Below are 26,259 nucleotides of genomic sequence, written 5' to 3'. Positions count from 1 at the left end.
GTAGATTCTGTAAGATCATCCCTTTAGGATGTCATCTTTCAGTCTTTTCCTTCAAAAACCTTCTCAGGGATTACTGAACAATGTCTCTTCAAAAAGCTAAACATATATTCAAATTATCTTGCAGTCTAACTGGCCACTTTTTCTCAGGAAGTAGGGGTGAATATCAGTTTATGTGGTGTCTACATGAGCATAATTTAATTTTAAGATATTTGAGTCAGTCCATCATTTGTATTGTTAGATCAATACACCACAGTGTATTGCTAGTTCATCCTAAACACAAAATAAAACTTCATACATTTTTTCTTATCCGCTGCTTGTTATGAAGCTAAATGCTTAAATACTCTGCAAGAAAGCTGGTTAAAAGTGATTGTCCTCATACTAGGGTAGTCAAATATTAATACAGGTGTCTGATTTTGTAAAGAATTCATGTCTATCTTATGAGAATAGGCACAAGAGTTTCTCCTATCTGATGATGATTTAATTAACGGAACCAATATGATCAGCCATAAAGACTTGCTGGGTCTTTCTCACTGAGAGAGAACATCACACAGCAGTTTCCTGCTTCCTGTAGTTTTGCCTGAATCCCGCTTACTTAAAGCAAAGATTTTCTCCATTGTTGTTTTTCATTTAGCTGACTGACCATGATCCACCACTGAGAACAGTGAATGGGGTCTCCAGTCTTGGGAGTTCAGATGCATTAGAAATTTGCACTTCTTCTTTCTTAGGGTGTACTTGTTATCACCATAGTGACCATCTCTCTAATGAGATATTAAAAGAATTAAATATGGTATTCTAATTCCTTCATAGGACTTCATAGAAAAAAAAATCACGCCTAAATCGTAAGCAAAGAGAGGATATCATCAGTGGAGCTGATGGAGCTATCATTAGAGGCAGATGTTGGGGGGTTTTTTACTGTGAAATAAAGTCTTCGTTCTGTTGTGAACAGAACTCTCATTTGTAAAGATTATTTATACTGATGACAGAAATTATGTTTTAAACTGTGAGAAGTTAGCTTCTGCAGAGTAACTTCAAATTCTGAGGAAGTCTTGTAGCTCTATAATTAGAACTATGTGTATACCACAACTGTTAGACAACTGAACACTTTAAATTTTTATTCACAGTTAGAAGAAACCTATTTTAAACATAGTAGAAAAGTCTTATTAATATAAATGTCATAATAAATGCTGATTCAGCCTTGAAGCAAATATTGGGAGCTTCACCAGGAGGGCTTATGCAAAATGCATATTTCAGTTTATGCAATAACAATGTTTAATCCATGTTAGTCCTTCTGGTGTTATCTTAAAGGCAAGTGAATTACATCAGTAATCTACTTGATTTTACACTAGAGCTTTCTGAGTTCAATAAATGATTAGGCATACAAAATATACCTGAAAACAGGAAACTCAAGGTTAAGAATTATATTGTCATCTAATTCCATTGATATCCATGCAAGTTATTCAGGGTATTTCTTTAGAACCAATAGCTGGCATAATATATAAAATATATTTTATCCAGGTAGATATTACTTGATCAGTACCAGTGTTAATAAGTATTATATTCTATCTGTAAAGATTTGAATTTTGAGTTGAGTTTAATTATTTACTAGGTCAGAAGTGAGAGGAATTCAGGGACTTCTTTTGGAAGAATCTAACAGTATGAGACTCTGGAGAGATGAGAAGTCCAGGAAGTACAGTTAATTTTCAGGGATCACCACTTCAGAATCATGAATGGACTTTCCCAATGATCAGGGTATCAAGTAAAGGTGGGGAAGGTAGCAAAAACAAACCAAAACAACCAACCAATCAAACAACAAACAAAAAAACACACCAAAAAAAAACCCAAAACAAAAACACATAGGTTAACAAGGAACTAGTGATAAAATTTTAACATTAAAAAAAAAAAAAAAATGTGTTCAAGAGATTGAAGCAAGGTCCCATGTCCTGGGATGTCCTGGGAGGAATAAAAATGCTTAAAAAGGTAGGGTTAGGAAAGCCAAAACCCATCTAGAGTTGAAACTGGAAAGAAACATGAAAGGCTTCTACAGATATCTCAGCAACAAAAGGAAATATAGGGAAGATGGGGATCTATTCTTGAATGTGATGAAGTCCCTGATGAAAAAGGATGCAGAGAAAAGTGAATTAATAAGTGTCTTCCTAACTACAGTCTTCACCAGTAAAACAATCTTGAACTATCCCAGAACCTGACTCCAGTAGAAAAGTTTAGAGAAAGAATGACTTGGAGGAGGACTAGGTGAGGGAGCACTTAAACAAACTGGGAAAACACAAACCCATGGGACATGATAGGATGCATGGGAGGACCTTTGAAAGGTCACGACAGCTGAGGAAACTTTCCGAGGCTCTAAGAAGACAAGCATCACTCCTATCTTCAAGAACAGCAAGGAGAAGGATCAAGGAAACTATAAGCCAGCTGGTCTCACCTCTGTACCTGGGAAAGTGATAGAGCAAACAGTCCTGGTCACCTTCTCCAAATATTGGAGATGATCAAGATGATTGAAAATAGTCACCAGGTTTAGGCTGGATATTAGGAAGAGGTTCTTCACCCAGAGGGTGGTTGGGTGCTGCAATAGCCTTCCCATGGAAGTGGTCACAGCAACAAACCTGACAGAGTTCAAGAAGTGCTTGAACAATACTCTTGGGCGCATGGTGTGACTCTTGGGGATAGTCCTGTGCCAGGCCAGGAGCTGGACTCGATGATCCTTGTGGGTCCCTTCCAACTCAGCATATTCTGTGATTCTGTGATGATCAGAATTTCCCTTCTTGTGACACAATCTCATCTAGTCAAGTATTGGTCACTATACATTACAGTATTCCACAGTCTAATTAACATCCAGTCAGTATCCTGGCACAGAAAGAGGAAGGAACAGAATCTAAATTCTGACTCCCATGCTGTCTAGACTGTATTCCTGCTTGACTTGAAGCAGCAGCTTGATTCACTTAAACCTATATTGATCATAAAACTGTGGGCTCAAAAACCCTTACTTGAGCTTTCTGCTGTTCCATATTAAACACTTCCTGCCAGTAAGTCTTATTTGTCAGATCTTTTGATGTCTCAGACACATTATTAATCTCAAATGTCTTCTTAGTACATTTTACCTTAAATCAATGAAAACTTTTGGTTACTTTCTCATATTTTTTTCTGTATTTTATTAAGAAAAGCACAACTGGTATTGAAAAAACAGTTACCACAAATGATATGTGTACCTTTCTCTTTCCAAAATAACTGCTTTTAAGTAACATATTAATTCACTTTCTTCAGGGTTATATTTTTAGATAGTAAAGTTTTCAAGACAAAGCTGGAGGCAAAAACAATCTTGAAATACGAAACATGGAAGGCCTTTGAATTTGACTCACTATATGGTATAATTGCTGTGTAAATATTTTATAATAACCCATTAAATACAAATATACCTTATCAATTCTATTTTTACAGTTTTCCCAGGATACAACCCTTGACAACAGTTAGATGTGCTTGTTATGTGTACCTCAGCACTTGCCTGAATTTTCTGTACATAGTTTAAAACTTATTTCAAAATGGGAAGTAACAATGGAGGTCTCAAGGAACTTTACTTGGTTCAATGGCAGAATGGAATTCATTGAGTATGAAACTAAGATTTGATAAAAGTAGAAATCTGAGAGAAACACTTGGCTGGATTAAAAATTTTGTCACTTTTCTTTAGCAACACCAAGGAGAAGACTTGAATCCAGCAAATATTATTTTGAAAACAAGCAGAGCTAGTAAAAACATCGATTATTAATTTTCTGGAAATTGGAGAAGAAATAATGAATATAATCTTACATATCATTTTTGGTTCCTGTTAAAAATGCACAAAAATCTTCCTAAGTGTCTTGGAAACACTTTTGTTGGAAACTTTTACAAATGTAAATCCAGTTTTTCTCTTCAAAAAGAGGTTTTCTTGGTTTTCTAGTTTTCTTGTAATCTAGTAGCAAGGCGCTGGAATATTTATCCCAAAATGTCTAACCTGGTTAATGAACCAGAACTGATTCTTTTTATAGATGTTCCTGTACCTAAAATATCTCACTACTTGCACCTTTAGACATGTACAATCCTTAAGCAATTTTCCTCTCCGTTGCCAGTGATGTAGGTATGTTTTCTAGGTACTGGGGTCAGAACTAACCCAAATAATTCTTTTTCTTTTCTCTGTTTACTTATATTGAAGGTGAAAACACCTGTGGTGTGAATGTGCAGCACAAACCTTTGAACTTAAGTGCAAAAATAAGTCTTGAATTGAGTTGTTTTATAGTGTGACTTTAGTATTACTTGTCATTCAATAGATGTGTTCTGAAAAGTATTTCTTACCTTGAATCAGTTACTCATTTATTTCACAAAGGCAAAGATACATTGAATGTTAATATTTTTAAGAAAAATGAAACATTCTAAGGTAAGTAAAAATTACGTAGGCTTATCAACAAAGTAATTAATAAAGCACAATATATAATAATATGCCTGGATTGTAAAGGACATTGCGCTGAGAATCAAGATGTGTGTTGGCGGGGGGAGAGCACAGAATTTGAAAGTATATTCAACAGCAGGAAAATCATTTTGTTCCCTCATTACTAGAATCTTTTAACAATTATATGTACATGTATGGCTTGTATACCCTTATTGTTTGTTGTCTCTTTTGTATGTAGTTTTATACTTTTACTGCTGTAATGGTATGAAAAATAACTAATATTCAGCACAAGGACTGCTGATGTAATAATTTTTAAAACAATATATTAATGTATATTTTGTTCTCTCTTTTTTTTTTTTTTTCCCCTTTCTCAATCTGTTCCCTGTGTTTGGCTTTGGTTTTGGTTTTTCCCTCGGCTACTGGGGCCTCTTACTTCTTTTCCTTTCAATTTGGTCAGTTGTTTTTGGCCAGTTTGTGTTTTTCCAGACATCACTTCATGATGTTGTTGAAGTATATGATGGCCCAACTCTACAGTCATCTTTGTTATCCTCTCTCTCAGGATCTCATTCAGGTATCCTTTAATAAAACTGTAATTAAACTGTTTTTTTGTTGTTTGTTTCTTTTTTATTTCTTTGTTGGTTTTTGTTTTTTTTCTAACCTAGAAAGATATGTATTAGATTATTATATAGATTAATTGCATATTGACTCAATTAAGAAAGGGGGGGGTGTTTTTTGTATTTTGGGTTGTTTGTTTGGTTTTTTTTAATTTGGTTGCTATTTTGTATGTTTGATTGGTTTTGTTAAAAAAGAAAATACCATCAACTATTCCTAGTAACTGAGTTTTAGCCCCCCCTTTTCTACAATGGCATAATACTGTCAATATAAAATATTGAAAAAGCATATATCTTGCAAAGTTTACTGAGGCAGAACAGGGTTTAGAGAGTATTACTTCTAGCTGCAAAAAAGTTGACAGGTATTTTGAACTCCTCTTTAGTAAAAAGTGGTTGTGATAACTTTATATTTGCTTTGTTTGAGTAGGTGAATCCCTTCCACTGAGCTCAGGGAACCAGATCACAGTTAGATTTACTTCAGTTGGACCAATAACAGCTAAAGGATTTCATTTTGTTTATCAAGGTGAGACAACCTAGAAAAATGTGCACATTTATTCTGTTCATCGTAATTTGTAAATCATCAGAGAGAGACTGAGAATTCAGAGGAAAGCAACAGCCTGTTAAGAATATAACATTGTATAATCTACATATATTATGTTCTAATATATTCTAAGCATTTTTATATTACAAAACATGTATTTCTGTATGTTTTTGAAAAATATTTAGATTATTCTTTTATCTGTATTTTAAAGCTTAAATCAAATACCTAATAAGCATAGGAGTAGTTCCAAATTTAAGAAGACACATACAAAGTTACTGTTTCTGTTTATTAATCTGATTGACAAATTTTGGATCCATCTGAGTGTTCAAACTTGTTTACCTCTCAATTTAAATGTGAGTAGCTGTAAATGTTATTACCTGTGGGCTAAAATTGATCTTACTGTTATTAAGATACTTTTCTTGATTTATTTTCTTGATTATTTGCCTTTTTATGGGTCAAACACAAAAATTGTTATTTATCAATATTTGCAACTCCAATTCATTGTTTCATTACATTCAAATCCTGATCTGACACTCAAAATACACACTTAGAAATTCACAGGTATCAATGTAAATATCTATCTGACAAAAAATGCCATTTTGAAATCCTGCATTAGCTGAGTATTTCTTGGTAGTATCTCTTATCAATGTCATTTTAGAAAGGTTTTGGTGTGGATATTATGCATTGCTTCTAATCTTGGCAAGGATATCAGTGCTATGCTTTTCTAAATAGTAAATCAGACATCAAAAGTATGCAATCTCTATTGTGAAGATTCATTTGAGAATTATGAAAACGTTCCTTACTGGGAAATCATTGAAAGTTTCTTCCAGTAATTTTGAATGGTTGTGGTTTAAAATCTGTATTCCTTCACTAAATCTAAAATTAGGAATCTACAATTGTTTGTATATTTGCAGCTGTTCCAAGAACAAGTGCAACACAGTGTAGCTCTGTGCCTGAACCAAGATTTGGAAAAAGGATTGGAAATGAATTTGCAGTTGGTTCATTGGTTCTTTTTGAGTGCAATCCAGGCTATATCCTCCATGGGTCAACGGCAATTAGATGTGATACAGTACCAAATGCATTGGCACAATGGAATGATTCACTCCCTACATGTGTTGGTGAGTTCCTAAGGCTTTTTAATAGAAATAATTACGACCTAAAGTGTAGACCGTTTCTAACTGAATGTGTTTATCCTTTGACATCTGTACAACACTCTTGCTTACTTTCATTCAGTTTCTTCTTCATTCAAGGATAAGTTTTATTCTTCTTTCAATTCTAACCTTGCTGTGACATTTCATGGGTTTCATGAACATACTCTGCTGCTATAAATTATGTGATAGCTTCTTGTATGTTAACATCAGTGACAGTCCCTGGCTGTCCCTTAATCAAGACTCAAAAATTTTAGTTGGTGCCCTGACTTGCAAGACTAAGATACTGTCACATTGCAGATCTCTAACAAGATATTTTAAGTTATTAGAAAGAAACTACTACATTAAAGATTTGGAGATAATAACACTGATTTTACATTACTTGCTAGGAAAAAACAGTAACATTTCAGATCAGATAACATACCTTGTCTGATTCTAGTTATACAAGATTAAATTCTCAAAATTAAATTCCTAAATTAATATACATCCATTGACATTTATAAACTGACTTGCACCAAGTGGAAATCTAGTAATAGTAATGAAAATCCCTACAGTAATGAGATAAAATTATAATTTCTATCGGTTTACATCAAGGGCAAATATGGCATATTTGCATATTAAATTTTATTAGAGTTTGGATTGGTTTTTAATATGGAAAAAATCAACTGTTTAAAAATTAATCAAATTTGGATATCATTTGCACAAATGTTTTTGCAATGCCATCAAAGTCTTCCACTTGTACTATGTGTTGCAGAACTTAACTGCGTTATACATTAATTTTGTGCAAATTGAATACATTGAACACTATTAATTTTGAGGATTAAGACATCTGAAGAATTCTATTATCAACCAAAACAGTAAATATATTTATGAGTTATAGTTACTTTACTTTTCTTGATAGAGAACAAATTTTTTTATAAAAATTATTGTAGCCCATTACAAAAAAGACATTATTATATTGACTCCAGCATTAAGAAGTACATAAAGAGAGTTTTAGGTAATTGGATGAAAATAAAATAAAATAAAGAACATATTTTCATTAGGTTCATTTTTAATCCTCTGTGATAATCAGCTGATGGTGCATGGCAAAGTCTGAGTGGTTTTCGGTAAAGTAAATGATTACCTCCAAAATACTAAAATCTTGACAAAGATCAAGGTTAACTGTCAGTGGGGTAATATTTATAAAATATGATTAAACAGCTTTTATACACAAATATTGCTTTCTTAGACAGGTACAGCAAGAGAATCACAATTTCTATATCAATAAAAAGATTAAGTATCTAACTGTATTTTATTTATTCTCAGGGATTACATTTTAACCAGTAGAATTTTACTATTTTTCCACTTGAAACGTATTCCATTTGTTTTTTCAGATATAACAACTTGACAAAGTGTTGAAGTAATCATTTTAAACATTGATCACAATATATTATTGATATTTTAACACATGATTTAATCTATGGAAGAGAAAGCTATCTGTCTCTAAGCAAGTTGGACTAGGAAGGGTTACAGACCACCTTCTGTATGAGAATCCCTGTGGCAGTAGAGATGATAAAATACATACGAAGTGAAAACTGCACTGAACTAAATCAGTTTATTAATTGAAGAGGTAGACATGACCATATTAAATTGCCTTAATTCTAGTGAATATTTCAATATTTCTGTACATATAATAGACTTAAAATCATCAAATCATAGAATCACGAAAGTCAGAAAAGACATCCAAGATCACTGAGTTTAACCTTTGCCAGACACCACCCTGTCAGCTAGATCATAGCACTAAGTGCCATATCTATTCATTTCTTGAACACTTCCTGAAATGGTAACTCCACAACCTCCCTGGGCAGCCTGTTCCAATGCTTAGCCACCCTTTCCATGAAAAAACTCTTCTTGATGTTCAACCAAACCTCCCCTGGCGCAGCTTGAAGCCATTTCCTCTTGTACTGTCATTTGTTGGCTGGGAGAAGAAGCAGGCCCCCATCTTGCTACAACCTCTTTCCTGATAGTTTTAGAGAGGAATAAGTCTCCCCAGGCCTCCTTTTCTCCAGACTAAACAACCCCAGATTTCTCAGCTGCTCCTCATAGGACATACTCACCAGAGCCTTCACCATCTTTGGTGCCCTTCTCTGGACTCGCTCCAGCATTTCAATGTCTTGCAGTGAGTGGCACAGAACTGAACACAGGACTTGAGGTACAGCCTGACATCAATCATTCCGTCTGTTCAATCCTTTTATGAGTAATTTTTTTAACACTTTAAATGACACTAGCCTTTAATGTATCCATGTAGTTCCAAATAGATTCTATCAATTATATGCCACACAAAATGTAGCTACAATATTTATTGTTAAGATGTGTTCTTCCATTTTCTAAATTCTCGTATTTGTAGCTCCTGAAATCCCTTCAGAATTTAGTAGTGTTGCACAGAAGTGATACATTAGCTTCTAATGGGTTTGATAAACCATCTCATCAATCTTTTCCTTCAGCTTCTAAAATACCAACAGAATATCTGCATGCAGATTAAGCTTAATATCTTTTGTCCCTGTTGGAGCATCTAATGATCTAGACAAGATGCATTCAAGCTGAACAAGAAAAACTTCATAGTACTTAATGTGTCTGTCTTGTTTCATGCATAACACTTTCATTAATCCATGGACATGGATGTGATGAATGCAGTCTTGCAAGGATTTTGCAAATTCTTTAATGATGCAATAGATCCACAGTCTGTAATAGAATAACTCACACAAGCAGGGAACAGTCAAGGAGTTGAGACTGGTGTTATTAATTATTTAGACAACAAAGTAGCAATACTAAGAAAGAACATTACCTTTTTTGGTGACACTTTAATCTTTTATACAAATACAATACAGAACTGTTCAAACTTCATTATTAACCCCTAAAAATGCTTTATGTTTTTTAAGACTACTAGGAGACACTGGAATGGATTTCGCTTCGTTAAAAGTCAGATAAATAAGGGGAATATAAGTATGATTCCATCAGGTAGGATAGGAAACTGACATAATTCTAACTTTCCCTTATTCTTTGTTTGTCAAGAAGGTTTTTGAGATATAAAGTTTTATTTTCCTGAGGCCAATGTAATTAATTTTTTTAATGTAACATCAATTTAAAAAGTTTTCAGCTATGGTAACTGAACATGGTATAACTTTAAAAACTTTTCTCACTTCTGAAGCTTCATACTTCTTTTCTTGCCTTATGCATTTCCTTTCAGTGCCCTGTGGTGGTATTTTAACAAAGCGCAAAGGGACCATTTTGTCTCCTGGTTACCCTGAGCCTTATGACAACAATCTGAATTGTGTGTGGAAGATCACAGTACCAGAGGGAGCTGGGATTCAAGTGAGTATACTTGCTATTTGCTTGTTATCATCATAATTAGAACTGTTTTTCCTGATGAACAAGGATGAAAAGATAATTTATTCATAAATTTTTCAATGTCTTTAATGATTCTTAAAATGATCTTTATTGCACATCTTTTTATTTACACAATGATTAAAAAAGATCTTTAATAATCTTAAAAGATGCTCTTGTAACTTTTTACTTAGAAGACAATCACCATAGCTTTAAAATGTGTTCTTTCAGTAGATCAGTGACTCCTTGTAAGCCAAAGGAAATAGAGAGCCTTCCTATGAATTCTTTTTTTGCTCTCCCCAAATTTATATATCTCCTTTAACAGAGTTAAATTAAGCTGCTTCTGTTAACAAGTTATATATGTTTTCAAAGAAACTCTGTTATTTAATGTATGCTTATGGAAGTTCATTGTGATCTAAAGATGCTTCAGTGTTTTTCAACATGAGATGGGACTTGATCCTTTAAGAGTATCAGAATTCTCTTTACTTGAGTAGACTAAGAACTTCATTGAACACATAGTAGGAAAGTATCCATTAAGCTAAGTCATGCTTATATCACTCTAAAGAGTTGATTAAAGAAACGGACAGAAATCTGCTTATTGGAAAGGCAGCTGAGTTTAATAGATTAGGACTTTTAAGAATGATCTGAACAAATTCCTAAAATATACTGTTTGAAAAACCTTGATAGCAACATGCCTCTCCTCAGTTCAAAATATAACTTTTTGTAGTGTCCTGGTTCTGGTCAAGACAAAGTTAATTTTTTGCAGTAACTGTGAGGGAGCAGAGGCTGGATCTGTGGCTATGGCTAGGAGGTTATTCAATACCACCTCACATCATTGCTGGGGGCAGGGGAAGGGACTCTGGCCTCTGAGAAGAAGGGCAAAACATCTGGTCAAAAAAATTTGGTGGAATGGAGAACTCCTTTGCCTTTGTTCACTGTCACAGATGTCCTCAGTGAGCATTTTTGCATGTGAATCACTCTTTTGTATACTTTAGTTATTAATATTTTTAATGTTCCTGTTCCTTTTACTTATCTTGTCATTTCCAGTAAATTGTTCTTATCTAAACCCATAATCTCTAATTTTTGTGTCTCTTCTATGAGGCGATGGAGTAGAGCAGTTTGTAGTCTTTTTAGTAGGAGTACTAAATTTAGGATTATCATTCCTAAACCACAGGATGGAGATAGCAAATAAATAAAGAACTCAGTTTCTGGAGGTAAAGATTTAATAATGAAAATCGGGAAAACCACTGTCAAAAGTTTATTAAAGCTTTTTAATAAATTGCATCACAGAGCTTTTAAAGTATTCTGCTGTCAAGAAAAGTTGCAAAAATAATATGAGTTTATACTTTGCCACTTCATAAGCATTCAGAAAAATCTATATATTTTTGTTTTAAATAACTAAAAAAGGCTTAATAAAAACTTTTCAAAAATATGGAAAAAACCTAGAAATCATCACAAATACAACCTAAGTCTATACACAATAATATGTAAGAGTTTAAGTTTCAAAGCTACCAATGTCCATTAACAATCATATTTAATAACCTAAATCAGTTTTGAGATTGATTTTGAGGAACACTGATTTCAGTAGTTGACTAGAATAGCAGACAGTTAGGATAATTTATTCTGTGTATTTCTTATACTAGGAGGATATCTTAGAGGATTTAAATTAGGTATTAATCCAGCATCCTGACTATGGCCATCAGTATTGTTTTTTGGAAGTGCTTATCTCTTATCACAGACTGCACTAGGTGATTAAATTACTAATTTTGATTTTAAGTAAAGTGTCTATTCTTCATGATATTTTTTTGCTTCAGAGTCACAATTAAAAAAAATATATATTTACTGTTTCCATCTGTTCTAGTTCTCCCAAGTTTTTTTGATGAGTTAACAAATTCCTTCATTTCTATTATCAGTTACTGAAGAAGTAATTCTTTTATACTTGTGTAAATGTAGTGACAGCAGGGCAGTTTTTTGGCCATACCTGCATTATTGTAATTAGATCTATAGAATGTTTGACATTGTTACTGGAGCAGGGCAGTCCTGAAGTGTGACATTGATGCTTGATCCTTCCAATATTGTCTGACTGTCAGGAATAGGTGTCAGAAAGATAATGAACCTGATTTAATAAACTGAATAAAGCTGATACGGGGTCAGTAAGACTGAGGATGCATGAGAAGTCATCTTACCATTTTTACTGTGTTACTTTTCACAATTGAGCTTTGCTTTCTATCTACTAATAATGTGAAAAATGGCAATAGAATTGGTTTGGGTTTGGTTTTTTTTACTGCTTGGGAAAGAAAAAATGGATATACATATAAAAAAATGTAATTATTACTATCAAAATCAGTTACTTGAGGCCACATTTGAAAAGCTGGGTGACTGATTTTTTCCAATCTGAGAATACATGCAAGTGCAGATATTCAAGATACTGTAATAGATAATGCTTTTGTGTTATGTAAATGCGTAAAATATCTGGACATTTTTCCTGACTAATATTATTTCCTCAAGGTAACAAAGACACTTTCTCATCTATAAAGGAGATAAAATAATAAAGCTTCTGTGAAATGTGGATAGGGAATTTTAGACTGTTTAGGTGAAAAAGCTCTCTATGTGAATGATTACTTTGTTGAATTTGTTGAAATATTATGATCAGATGCAAATGTTAAGCTCTCCCATATCAAATAAAAAAGCAGACATTTAGAAGTATATTTAGATAAATGTAAAGTGTGCACCAAAAGCTTCCCTTTGGGCATAAAACTTAAATACCTTATATTAGGAAATTAATTCAACCATAGTTTCTTTTAAGGTTAGGACAGAAAGTCACTTCAAGTAGATAATTCAAAACATCTAATACACACTGACTGCAATCACTGCCTGAAGGAATGTCTGCCTGTTTATTGGCAGCATGTTAGGGCAACTGCAAGGTAGGGCAACTAGCTGCAGTTTCACTAAAATAAATGTTTTGAATTAGGTGTTTTATGATGAACATAAAAACTATAGTTAGTATCAATTTGTCTCTGAGAACACCTATATGTCAGATAATTTGAAATTTGTTCTGAAGGTTTCCTATGTACCTGTTATCACCATCTGTACCTCCTCAGAAATATTCTGACAAAGACAACACCCATAAGTTTCATTGTAAGTGAACCAAACAGACAAGTCTCAAAGTTTTCTTGAAGACCAGACCCAGTGGGCATACTCCAAGTATCTAAAACATGCCAGCAGTCAGGGCCTCTCCAATACTTCACTTAAAAAAAAAAATCCTTTGCCCATACTATATGGCCAATTCCTACAAAAAAGAACAGTATTTAAGGCCTCCATCCAAGAAATAGGTAGCCAAATTAAACATTCCTTTTATGTAGAAGAAGGCCCAAGTCATACATTTGACATAGAAAAATAACTTCATTACTTAGTTTTACTGGAACTGCTGCTTATATCTTCCACTGAAGCTATTCCATTTTGGAAAAAAAAGAAAAAAACAGAAGAATAATTGATGCAGAAGAAACATAATTCTCTAACTTAACGATGAGGGTACTCATTTCTGAGAGGGACTGAGGTTTCATCATGCTTCTGCCACTCTTTAAAAGCTTTCCAGTAAACTGTTTCAGTAAAACAAATAAAAAACACCAGACTCTTTCCCTTCCAGAACAGGAACCTGGCATTTCTCTACTGTGTGAGGTGTAATTTCACTATATGAGAACAAATATATCCTGCTTCTTGGAGTTTTACCACTTTGCACATCTTTGTGAGAGGAAGCATGTTGACACCTTGTCATGTGAAAAGGAGCGAAAATGAAGGATTTTCTGTCCCACCTGTATTAATATATATTTTTTGTCTATTAGTGTCCCCCTCCTGGGATTTCAAAGCCTTTAAAGTAGGAAAACAGTCAGTCAGTGTCTCCTTAGGGAGAGACCCTTTGCTTGTAAGATTCACTGAGATGGACAGGACTTTTGATACCCTATTTACAGAGACTGTTCTTAATGACAATGGAGAACCTTCTCAGCAATTTTCTCCTATGAGTTATTTCACTGTTGACAAGCCTGCAAGCATCAAAAAAACATAAAGAAAACCCCAACTAACTCTTAGCAGCTCATGGAATAACTTTTATTAATATAAATCTGTGACAACTTAGAGGGTTCATGTCATTGGTGATAATGTTTAACTGCAAAGTTCCACTTAACTAATAAAACCTCAAACCAGAAGCGTGCACTCCAAAACCAATACAAGTCCCTAAGAAGCAGTAGATCACTATAACACCTCAATATAAAACTCAAGCAACAAGCAACCTCCCTCCATTACAGACCAATTTACAAAGACTAGGACAAAATCTACGCTCACTAACACAAAGCAAAAAGGAATGAATATTGCTGCTTCTCACTAGCACACACTTTAAATCACTAAGACCAAGAAATATACACTTAAGGGCAAACCATGTACAATGAGTACGTGATCTAAGGCAATAAAGCACAGTAGTCTATAAGGTTTACAAGTCTACAAGGTAAAATTAGTAAGGCAAGGTAAAATTAGTATCTGTAAGGTAAAGGTCAAATATCAAAGTGAGGGTAAAGGGGAAAGCAAAAAAAGCAAAGTACAATTATTCTGTAAGGTAATGATGCCCAAAAAGGCAGATAAAAAAACTGCTTAAAGACAGAATTTTAAATCTTTAAACAGCAAGGTATTTATTGAGCAGCCGGGCAGCCTGCCAGCTATTGCTGGGAAAACAGGCTCCGAGCTGGTTAGGTCAGAATGAGTATTTTATACAGGTTTGGCAATGATTACAACATAATCACATACATTTTCATATTATTGCATCATTAGATTACAATATTCATAGTAGGTGGAGTCAGGGCAGAGTTTGAGGTGTGGTCTCTATTTTGAGGAATGTTATGGTGGGAGATACTGCCTTACTTCCTCATGGGGTCTCAAATCTACTTTTCTTCATCGTGTGACCCTGGAGACCTTTCATACTTTCTATTGTCTAGTGTTCTGATCGTCCAGGCTTGAAGAAAACCTTGGCTTCAGGCCTATTTCACCTATTCAAATGTCTACCTTAGCCTATTTGGCTATAATTTATTACCTCTGGGCTCTTTGTACAACGTACCTGTGGGTTATGTCTACAGAATTTGTACAGAACAAAATCTCCTTAGAGCAAGGTAGAAAAAGGGGGGGAGAGAAGAATGGGTTTTTGCAGTAAGATGCTTCAATTAACCCTTCTAAAGCCTTGTCTTCCTTCAGTAAAGATAAAATATGTATAAGGCAAGATATAAGGAAGCAAAGTACAGTTACTAAAAAAGCAAAGTACAATTAGTAAAGGTGAAAGCAAAGTAAAATATGGAAACAATTGCTCACCCTGCAGCGTCCTCAGGAGTGAAAAGAGAAAAGGCAGCTCGTCATTTACCCCCACAGAAATGATGGAACTTCTCCCCCATTTTTGCTCAGGTCCAATCTCTTTTTATACTTTTTTTTCTTAGGCAGTTTGGGTGACTATAGTCAATAAATTAATATTTGGGGTGACGGATGACATAGACCTATGAGTTCCTGAGTTCCCATCAGGTCAGATGTTTGTGAAGAAAGGCCATGCCATCTCCATACCATTCCATCCTTCCTTGATTCTATCAGTCTGTTGCTGGGAAGTCTCATCCAGGTGCTGGGGTCTTTCTGGAAGCCATCAAGAGTCTCTTTGTCCTTTTTTTTTGTGTAACCTTATCACCTTACAATGGGTTTCTTAGAATGCCCTCTCCAGGTGCCAGGGTCTTTCCGTAACCACTGAGAACAGTCATTGTGGCCTTAAATTGGTCTATCACCCTATACACCTCTGGAAGAAATAAAGTGATTATTCTGTCTTTTCTCTGTAGCATTCTAGTGACAACTCCTCCTCAGGGGATGATTCAGTGAAGAAGGAAACCAAATACAGCAGGTTGCTCTTACCCAGAGGCAGAATTGAATAACATAGATGAAGAAAGCAATATAGATGAAGAAGCATGCATCACTATAGGGCTGGTCTAGTCCTGGATAAACTAGAGAGAAACAAAAAGAAGTGCAGGAACTGAAAATATCATGTTTTGTCTTCTCCTCAATGTCCTCCAAACAAGGAAATCATATTCTAAACCCATATGATTTTCACAGTTGTCTGACTCTTGTCAGAGGTAATATGTGGTTATCATGGGATTTAAAGTTTGAATTGGCAATCAAATAAATAAAAGAAAGTTCTCTTTTTATTCACTTAATGGTGATTTTCCATTCTCTTTGACAAGAGTAAGACAACTTTTCGTGACTGAAAGCAAAAGAGGCTACAATTTAGAGTCTTCTTTGAGCTTGAATATAGAGGGGAAGTTTATGTTCTTTACCTCACATTTTTCTTCATAGGTGCAAGTGGTGAGTTTTGCCACAGAACACAACTGGGATTCCTTAGACTTTTATGATGGTGCTGACAACAATGCTCCAAGGCTTGGAAGTTATTCAGGTGACTGAGAAGATTTTACAATAAGTGGTTCACAGATTCAACTCTTTATTGTAAACACACAGTTCTTTCTGGTTCTTGTGTGAGAGAGAGAGAGTGTGTGTGTGTTTGTGTGTGTGTGTGTTTGTGTGTGTGTGTGTGTGTGTGCATGAGCATGCACAAACACAGTGTGTGTGTTTGTTTCTCCTATAATTCACTATAGGTAATATTTCTGTTTTAATCAGTCATCAATTAGCAGACTTTCATAAAGTTATAAATATTTAAAAATGTTAGAAATGAAATAAAATTCAGAAACTCCTACACTAGATCTCTATTAATCCTATTTTTTCCCAGTTATACAACAAGGTGCAGAAATACAAACTTCAAAAACAGTTTTCTCTTGAAATGTTACATGACAAAAGGATGCATTGTTTATCCTTTTTTTTTAATAAAGTAGACAATTCTGTTCGCCTTACTTTTTCTTATTTTCTTTTGTTTTTCTTCATTATACTTCATACATGTCTGTGGTATGAGATCAGAGACAATAGTATTATCTTGTCTTTTGCTGAAACACAAATAAATATTCACATTTCTAAGAACAGTCCTACAACATATTTTTCAGAGCTACTTGATACATGTGACTGTTATGTTTAAAATTATTCCGGTTTCAGGATTTACTCTTGCTTTTAAGAAAACTCTAATGAGTATTTCTCCTTTTGTGGATAAAAACATGTAATATAAATTTATAATAGGCTTTGCTTGCCTACAGTTCATGTCTCTGGTATTGTGGTGCACTGAAAATGTAATAAAAGTTTTATAGGGACGGGTATTTGATAGCATCCATGATGACAAAATGTTATGGAATTGGTTATGTGACCTATCTCTCTCCCTTCCATCCTCTCCCACCTCTTTCCCCCCCTCTTTTTCTCTCCTTCACTCTTTATACACACACACACACACACACACTTATTTATGTATTTATTTCAGTTTCTGTTCATTACAATAATGTTTTGAATTCTCTTTTCAGGAACAACCATACCTCCACTTCTAAACAGCACATCAAATAATCTGTACCTAAATTTTCAGTCTGATATCAGTGTTTCAGCTGCTGGATTTCACCTTGAGTATACAGGTAATTCAGAAATATTCAATTAATAAAGGGTACTTGCTGTTTCCAAACATCAGTTTTATCTAAACTATATGAAAGAGGAGTATTTAGTCCTATTGCACAAAATGAGCTACATATTGTTATTTCAAAGTCATTCGTAAAGTCGTCATCTAATTCCGAGTGAGAGAATTCAGGCCTGAAACCTGTACTGTGAGGACTGTGAAGTTTAGTTTGTCTTGCTTTCATCCTTAAGTTGTTTTTGCTGTCTGAAAAGCATTTCTGAATCTGCATCAGCCAGGAATAAATGCAGATATGCTCACGCGACAGTCCTAATCCACTGTGTCCAATGTAGCCCTGGTCTCTTCCCACAAATGCCACCACTGCAGCCCCACATCCCACCAGTCCTTGCCAAAATCTACAAATTATGCTCAATACAATAACATATGTACTATACAGTATGTATGTGTTGTACACAAATACTAGTCACTTGGCAAAAATGAGAGAATTAATAAACTGAAAATAGCAGCTGTGCTTCTTAACTAACTGCAAAATGCCTGCAGCTTGGTGAGCAAACAGAATTATTTCATATGTTTTTTATTATTGCTGAGTACCTCACTAGTGGAAAAGGTTGTAATTACAAATATAACTTTGCTGCAGATTTGTGGTTTTAGTGGGGGGTTTTTGTGTATTTTGGTTGGGTTTTTTTTTCCTTCCCAGCCGTGCAGTTCCCTCTGCTTATATTGGTTCTGGTGTCTGATCTGCATAATTGTGTCACGGTTATTTCTTGTCAGTTTTACCATATGCAAATCCCATGCTCTGCTTGTCTGATTAGTCAGTTAGAGAACACAGCCTTGATAAATTGCTACCTGATCACTTGTCTATAACTAAATATTAATTATAGATAGAATTATCCTGCCATTTTCTTGAAATGCAGGTACTCTCTCAGCTACTTACAACTTCAGGTCAGGGAAAAAAAAGCAGGAAGTTATGAAAATGAAATGTTCAGCTTCCTGTGGATTAGAACTCCCAGATCCCTTTCTGCCTGACTGCTCTCCAACCACTCTGTCCTCAGCCTGTAGCGCTGCTGGGGGTTGTTGTGGCCAAAGTGCAGGACCCAGCACTTGGCCCTGTTGAACCTCATCCCATTGGAATCAGACATCTGTCCAGCTTGTCCAGGTCCCTCTGAAGAGCCCTATTGCCTTCCAGCAGACCAACACTCCCCCCCAGCTTGCTGTCATCTGCAAATTTGCTAATGGTACACTTGATCCCCTCATCCAGATTATCAATAAACATATTAAACAGAGCTGGGCCCAACACCAGTCCCTGGGGGACACCACTAGATTGTGCGCAACTGGATGCAGCATTCTCCACCGTCTGGGCCCAGTCATCAAACCAGTTCTTAATCCAGCGGAGAGTGCACCTGTCCAAACCATGGGATTCCAGCTTTTCCAGGAGCATGTTTTTTTCTCCTTATATAACACTTTTTCCAAAAGAATATGCCACTTACTAGTCCACAGACAACTGCCAGTACCTAAAAGCTCCCAAAAACTTATCAATACAATGTGCTTATAAACACATAGATAGAATATATATACAAATATATAGAACTGAGAAGTTCTATGTGAATCTACACCCATATTTTATGTTCCTTGTAATGTTTAAACCTCTCTGCTTTTCTCAGCTATAGGTTTGGATTCTTGTCCTGAACCTCAGACCCCAAGCAATGGAATCAAAATTGGGGATAGATACATGGTTGGAGATGTGGTGTCCTTCCAATGTGATCAGGGTTATTCTCTTCAGGTAAGATAGATTTTCCAATTTCAAATGGTGTCTTTTAGTTCTTTAACGTGGGTATGTTTGAGTCTGTCAGTATAAAACCAACAATGAACTCTTAGTGAATTGTAAACACATGATGAGTTTGCAGGACTGGTAGGCTTTTCTGCTAGATATTAAATTAGCAACTATCTAAATATACATATATAAACTCTATCAGAAACGTATGGCTTTGTGCTTCCTCTGAATTAGTGATTGTAAGTTATTATCTAGTATTGGTGGCATCTTTGGTACTCATAGCTGGACCATGAAGTGTTGGCAAAATAAGTGTAATCACTTTATGAACAATTAGCAGTAGTTGTCTATGCACAGGACAGAAAAGAAAGAAAGTAAAGAGTGGGAATAAGAACAAACAAAGGGGAAAAAATTGTTTTTTGTAGAGAATCAGATAATGTCAATTATTTTCTTTCAGTAATATCTTGAGGTTTTTTTATCCAAAAAGCTCATCAAATAGCAAAAAGAAAAGTTTTCAAAAGGGGGAAAATAATTTGTATATAACAGCACATGATTAAACACTGATGGAGTTATTGCTACCTTTGAAACAAAACAGCAAAAGGATAAGTTAACTTCCTGTCTTTCTTCATGAATATCAGTCTCACCTATAACATGTTGATGAGTGTCAGACAACTAAATGAAGTTTTAAAACTGCTAATAATTTCAAATATGTCTTTTACATAATTCTCTGAAGACCTAAATGCTGAGTTCATATGTACTGCACCAAAAATAGAAATTGAATTATATTTTTTGACAAAAAAACTTGAACTGCAGTTTATGTATAGTGATAGAAGCTAAATAGACATGTCTGCTTCCAGATTTCATTTGGATTTGGAACCTGTATCCCAGTTGCCCCTTCAAGATAGAATTCCTAGTCATGTTTGAAGATTTCTAGCATTCCAAGAATAACTAAAATAAATGTTCTGTGATTGAAGGTCTGATAATGACTATTGAAATTTACTTCTTATGTTGCCTGATTTTAACTGGTCATTCTTGAGAACAACTTAATTTTTTTTTTTTCTTCTCTGCTTTAATTCTACACTTAAATACAAGTTTGTGAGCAGATAAGCTGCAGTAAGTGGGTGAAATAAAGAAAATAGACTGTGCAAACACCCATGTAAAGCTTCTTACCTACATATTGTTTTTCTGGCTTGTACAGTGTGACTATATGGTGCTGTAAGATATCCCAAGGACAGTTTTCTCCTAAGATTTTCTAGGGGTTTTTTGCTGTTGCTGGAAGACAATTACAGTTATATCAAGCTGATGAACAACACAGAGGGTGTTCCTATTATGAATTTAAGATGTAAAGTCAGCACTGTATAATTTAGGTAATTTATGTCTTTTTCTCATATTCAACAAATAATGCAAATCAATACTATGTAAATATTGCTTGAGTTAGACTTTTAGTTTCCAGACCCTTGGTTTATACTGAAGTGTGTACAGATGCCAGCTGGATATTACTATACTCTTAGAAATAATATAAATGTCGTGGACTCAATTATCTAGTGGACTTACAGACACAGTTTTCTCTGTTGTATTGAAGGTATGATACAACTCACGGTGTACAATTATTGTTATACTTTTGGGTTTATGTATTTTCATGATGTATTTAATGATACATTCTTTTTGTTGTAATATTAATATTGTGCTGTATGCTGCATATTTTTTATATGAATTAGCACATATTGTGTCATTTTAGGGACATTCACATATCACTTGTATGCCTGGACCAGTAAGAAGATGGAATTATCCAATTCCAATATGTTTAGGTATGTTCAGTTTACATAATGTTTCTTAAATATGCCAGAATGAGAAAGCCAGAGAACATAAAAATAATACATACATGTAGGGGGAAGAATAGGGACAACTGGAATTAAATGTGAAAATGGTCAAATTAATCTTAAGGTTTTCAAAGGTTGTCTCAAACTTACAATGGCAAATCTTTTCTGAAATGTCCAAGTAGGAAAATAAAGAAGTATGTTGTCCCTTTCGATCCAAACTGTTCTATGATATGATTCTGTATGTTTAGCAAGAATCTATCATCAATACATTATCATGACTGAGACCTCCAGAGACCTCAAAAACGTAGGTAATTTATTTGGGACTCATTTCCTGAGAAAAGTGATGGCTATTGTAGAAGATACTAAAATAGAAGTAACATTGCATTTTCATCTCTAATGAGTGTCTACCCAATTTCAGAAGACACATTATTTTTCAAGTTATATTATATACATTTCCATATTAATATTATTGAAAAAAGCACTGAAAACCTTTCAGAAATGAAAATGAAAAGTCTGAAGTGTATTTAAATATACTGTCTCTGTATGAAGAATAAATGTGAGGAATGTAAAACCCCTTCTAGTTGTATTCTCTTTCACTGCATAGAAATGCCTTTTTGTTTGGGTTCCCTAACACTAAAAGTTATCAGTATTTGTAATCTTGAATGTATGGAAAACAGGATCCTGCTCATTAAAGATTTTCTACTTTGCTTTTCTTGAAGACAGATTATCTATCCTCTTTAGCAACCTCACATAATCCTGTTCTTAATCCTGTGGGGTATTAAAAACCTCCTATGAGGTACTGAGCTCCCTCAGTTTAGAATTTATAAATATTCAACAAGACTGAGGTATTTGTAAGAATTTTTTCAGGAGTTAGTCTTCAGTTTCTGTCATTAAGCATTAACATATGGTTAGAAAGTCTGATATTATAATTGCATTGCTCTTGGTAAATTCTGAAGACTAAGACACTGTGCTAAAATTTTAGGAGGCTTTCCTTTCCTTTCTTTTCCTTCTTTTTTGCTAGTAATTATTTTTACTTGTGTTTCAAATGATGTAGCAACTTTTACATCGTCAAAGATGTTAAACAAAAATTCTGTTTATCATAATTAACATCTTTAAATGTAATATGGAAGTCCAAGTTACTTTATTCACTAATGTCATATTTAAAAAAAAAAAAAGTTGAAATACAGATTTTGTTCGATTTCTAGAAGCATGTGTGTATGTACCTCTTCAAAGTCTGTTTATTTTATCTCATTTTTAGAACAGTAGGATACAAATACAGTTTTTGAAAGGCCTCTTGAAACACTTTGAGTACAGAGTCTTTAAAATACATTGTTTTACTATTCAAATGCTCCTTTACAAACTGATGCAGAACTCTCAGTGCTGCCATGAGCTGATCTGTGCCTCTTGCCTGACAGAACAAACATTAGGACAGTGAAACTTGTGAAGGGTCTGGAGCACAAGTCATATGAGGAGGGGCTGAGGGAGTAGGGGTTGTTTAGCCTGGAGAAGAGGAGGGTCAGGAAAAGGCATTTCAGGTAATTTCTGGCTGCCCAGGGAGGTGGTGGAGTCACCATCTCTGTAGGTGTTCACGAAGTGACTGGGCATGGCCCTTAGTGCTATGGTCTAGTTGACAAGGGGATCAGTCAGATGTTGGTCCATGTAATCCTGGAGGTCTTTTCCAGCCTAAATGATTCTATTCTCTTGTCAGGTGCATGTGTTCCCCACTTGTAAATTACTTTCTTATAGATATGTAGTGTTAAAGGAATATTTGTATGTTTTTTGAAATATAAACATAGCTATTTTTGTATAATTAATGTGATGAGGATCTTCAGTGCTCTGGATTAGTTTTTAACTTATTTCACTCCTCTGAAAAAGGTCTTTGCTTTTTTTTTTTTTTTTTCAGCACAATGTGGTGGTAGCATGTCAGAGTTCAGTGGAGTGATCCTCAGCCCTGGGTTTCCTGGCAACTATCCTAGTAGTTTGGATTGCACATGGACAATAAAACTGCCTATCGGGTTTGGTATGTGTTCCTTCATGGATTAAAATTGGTTGGGCTTTTTTGTGGATTCAAAACACTGAATATTGATTTTAAAATGTTGTTAATCTTTATGCTATCAAAAAACAAAATTAATTATAATTCTTTTAAAAATGTTATCAAAGCCTTAAAAGAAAGATATAGAATAGAAAAGCTACAGGGCTCTTGTTTTTTCATTTAACATGTGCCACAATTTTCTGATAAAGGCAAAATTGTTTAATTAGATTTAAGCACAATTTTCTAACTTAACAGGATTGATCTCTCTTTGGGAAGTCATAAACCCAACAAAAATAAATAGCTATCATGAATATTTCAAAGCAAGCCAGTATCAATTTAGAAGTTAAAGCTACATTTGAATTAATTATCATTAAGCCTCTTTGCATATCCTAGGTGAATATCACAGCAGCATAGAAATGTTCCTTGCAAGGAACTCCAAAAGCCACCCACTCAAAGTTGTCAAGCTTCCCACTCAAAGTAAAGTTGTTGGTAACACTAGATCAAGGCCACTACAACAGGCAGAAACTTCTCATCGGGTGTTGCTACTCACCTACTCAGTTCCCAGCCTATAACATGTAAGAATTTTGTGCTCCAGATGTAGAACTTTGCACCTTTCCTTGTTCAAACCTTTAAGAAGGGTTTGTTTACTCCATTCTGAAGTTTTTCAGTGTTCATTGGACAGACGTTGTGCCATTTAGTATATCATCCATGCCCCCCAGTTTAGTATCCTCCACATACTTGTTGAGGATGCATTCTCATTTTCTAGGTTTCTCCTGAAGACATAGAACAGTGTAATTTCCCATAGAAACCTGTGGAATATTGTGCTTGTTACTGGCTGCCAACTACTGAATGCCTAATTATCACCCTTGGACCCTCAGAGTTGTGTTAATATTTAACATACTTCCTTTCCAATCATCAAATTCATGTATGTTCAGCTTCCAGATGAGAATGCCATAGACCGAGGCAATAGCCATAGCAAAGTATAATATATCCACCATTCTACCTTAGTCAATTTAATAATAGAAAGAAATAATGGTTGATTGTTATTTTCTTTTAGCAAATCCATGTTGACTGCTCCTGAGTCCCTTTTCTGTCTTTTGTATGTTTGGAAATTGTCTCCAATTAAACAATTTCCATAATCTTCCCAAGGACTGCAGTGAACCTGTAGCTGCCATTGCCCAGGTCCTCCTTCTTATCCCAAAGATGGATATATGTTCAGGCTTTTTCAAGTCACCAGAACTTCTCTTATTCACCTTGATTTTGGAAAGGAATTATCAGCATTTTAATTACACTGCCTAAACCCTTGAGCAACTTTGTGTGGATCTTGTCTATATTTTATTGTGAAATGTTTATTCAAAGCTAGCCAATACAGTTGTCCTATCTGATTTTTTAACACTTGTGGAACTTTTTTAGGAGCATGTGCACTTGGATTTTTTCCTTTATATACTAGTTGAATAGCATGCTGGTTTTTTTAGACATGGCTTACTGTTTTCTACTTTATACTTGCCATCTTCTGTCATATTCATTTCTGGCTCTTCCAGAGTAAGTTAGTGATACATCCCAAATAGTGTTCCCTTCTTCATGTGCTCAGATTTTTTCCCTCCTCTTTTTAAAATCAATTTTGTGATATTTTTGATTAGAAATCCCATGAGCCTAGTTCACTTATTATTTAAATGAAAGCCAGTTGTTCTGGGTGGGTTCCCACAGAATCTATCCGTGGGAAATACATTATATCAGATTATGGGATTATTAGAATTAGAATATTAGACCTAATCTGTATGTTTGCATTTTAGTCAAAAAACACAAGGTTCCACTCAATTATTTATTTATTTATTTTATTATATATATATATATATATATATATATATATATATTTTAGTATTAGCATTTTATAGAAATAACATTGACATTTTATCTCTGCCACTACCTGAATTTTTAGACAGCCTGGTGGAGCAGTTTCTAGTGTTTCATCATGAGTCACAGTGCTGTCTAGAATCTTCAGACCCCAAGCAGATTCCTGCTCATTGAGTTATCACAAAAAAAATAAAAATGAAAATAATGTTAGTAGATGCATCCTCCCTGGGTCAAATCTTCAGGAGAAAAGGATATTCAGAGCTATTAGAGAACAGAATTCTTTGCCAGATGGTTCCAAAGACAATTGCTAATAAAGAAGAAATGATAAAAATCTGGAATATTGATTAAATTTCACATTTCATAAAATGGTGTGTTCGACTGCATGTAGAACCTGCTGTCTTTTTATCCCAAATATGTTTCCTTCTGCCACTTGCCTCACTTTGCTGCTGTCCTATCTCTTTTCCAAGATTGACTCCTTATGCCGATTGAATTTTTTGTTTACATTCTCCCAGGCCTATGTTTCCAATAATTCTAATTTGACTTGTCAGACTTCCATTAGGCAGGAAATTTAACTCTTCAAGTTTTGGAAACAGTTTCTTGGATAAATAAGTTTAGCTTCACCAAAATCAATAGTTCTGAACTGCTTTGTCCTAAATGAAGTTTATTCACTGGATTTATCAACTGTTTTCCAGTTCATGTATAGGAAAATAAAATGCTCTTTTTTATAGAAGAAAACTAAAACTGCACAGATAGAAAAAGTGCTTGACATTTTTGACCTTTTCTAAATGGAATGTGATCAAAACAGGATTAAAACCGGTCACCAGTGGTGCTCCCCAGGGGTCAGTGCTGGGCCCAGTCCTGTTTAACATCTTTATCGATGATTTAGATGAGGGGATTGAGTCCATCATCAGCAAATTTGCAGATGACACCAAGCTGGGAGGGAGTGTCGACCTGCCGGAAGGCAGGAGGGCTCTGCAGAGGGACCTGGATAGACTGGAGAGATGGGCTGACTCCAATGGGATGAAGTTCAACAAGGCCAAGTGCCGGGTCCTGCACTTTGGCCACAACAACCCCCTGCAGCGCTACAGGCTGGGCACAGAGTGGCTGGAGAGCAGCCAGGCAG

General features: G+C 34.8%; 1 protein-coding gene across 2 annotated transcripts in view; it reads left to right on the top strand.

Annotated features, from left to right (window-relative positions):
* The window catches only part of CSMD3 (CUB and Sushi multiple domains 3), a 188,369-nt gene that overhangs the window by 63,197 nt on the left and 98,913 nt on the right, over positions 1–26,259 (top strand). The window contains exons 6-14 of one of the 2 annotated variants that reach the window (XM_027906492.1): positions 4,890–5,003; positions 5,468–5,566; positions 6,499–6,702; positions 9,959–10,083; positions 16,462–16,558; positions 17,562–17,666; positions 19,324–19,442; positions 21,169–21,238; positions 23,154–23,270. In XM_027906492.1, coding sequence (XP_027762293.1) covers positions 4,890–5,003; positions 5,468–5,566; positions 6,499–6,702; positions 9,959–10,083; positions 16,462–16,558; positions 17,562–17,666; positions 19,324–19,442; positions 21,169–21,238; positions 23,154–23,270 — 1,050 coding nt within the window. The remainder of the gene's footprint in view (positions 1–4,889; positions 5,004–5,467; positions 5,567–6,498; positions 6,703–9,958; positions 10,084–16,461; positions 16,559–17,561; positions 17,667–19,323; positions 19,443–21,168; positions 21,239–23,153; positions 23,271–26,259) is intronic. The other variant, XM_027906493.1, reaches the window with a different exon arrangement.

The sequence above is a fragment of the Empidonax traillii genome, unplaced genomic scaffold, assembly GCF_003031625.1.
Source record: "Empidonax traillii isolate 1590-97213 ecotype Southwest subspecies unplaced genomic scaffold, ASM303162v1 scaffold1302:size208794, whole genome shotgun sequence".
NCBI lineage: Eukaryota > Metazoa > Chordata > Aves > Passeriformes > Tyrannidae > Empidonax > Empidonax traillii.
Note: the sequence above shows the minus strand (reverse complement) of the source record. Positions and strands in the feature narration are given on the sequence as shown.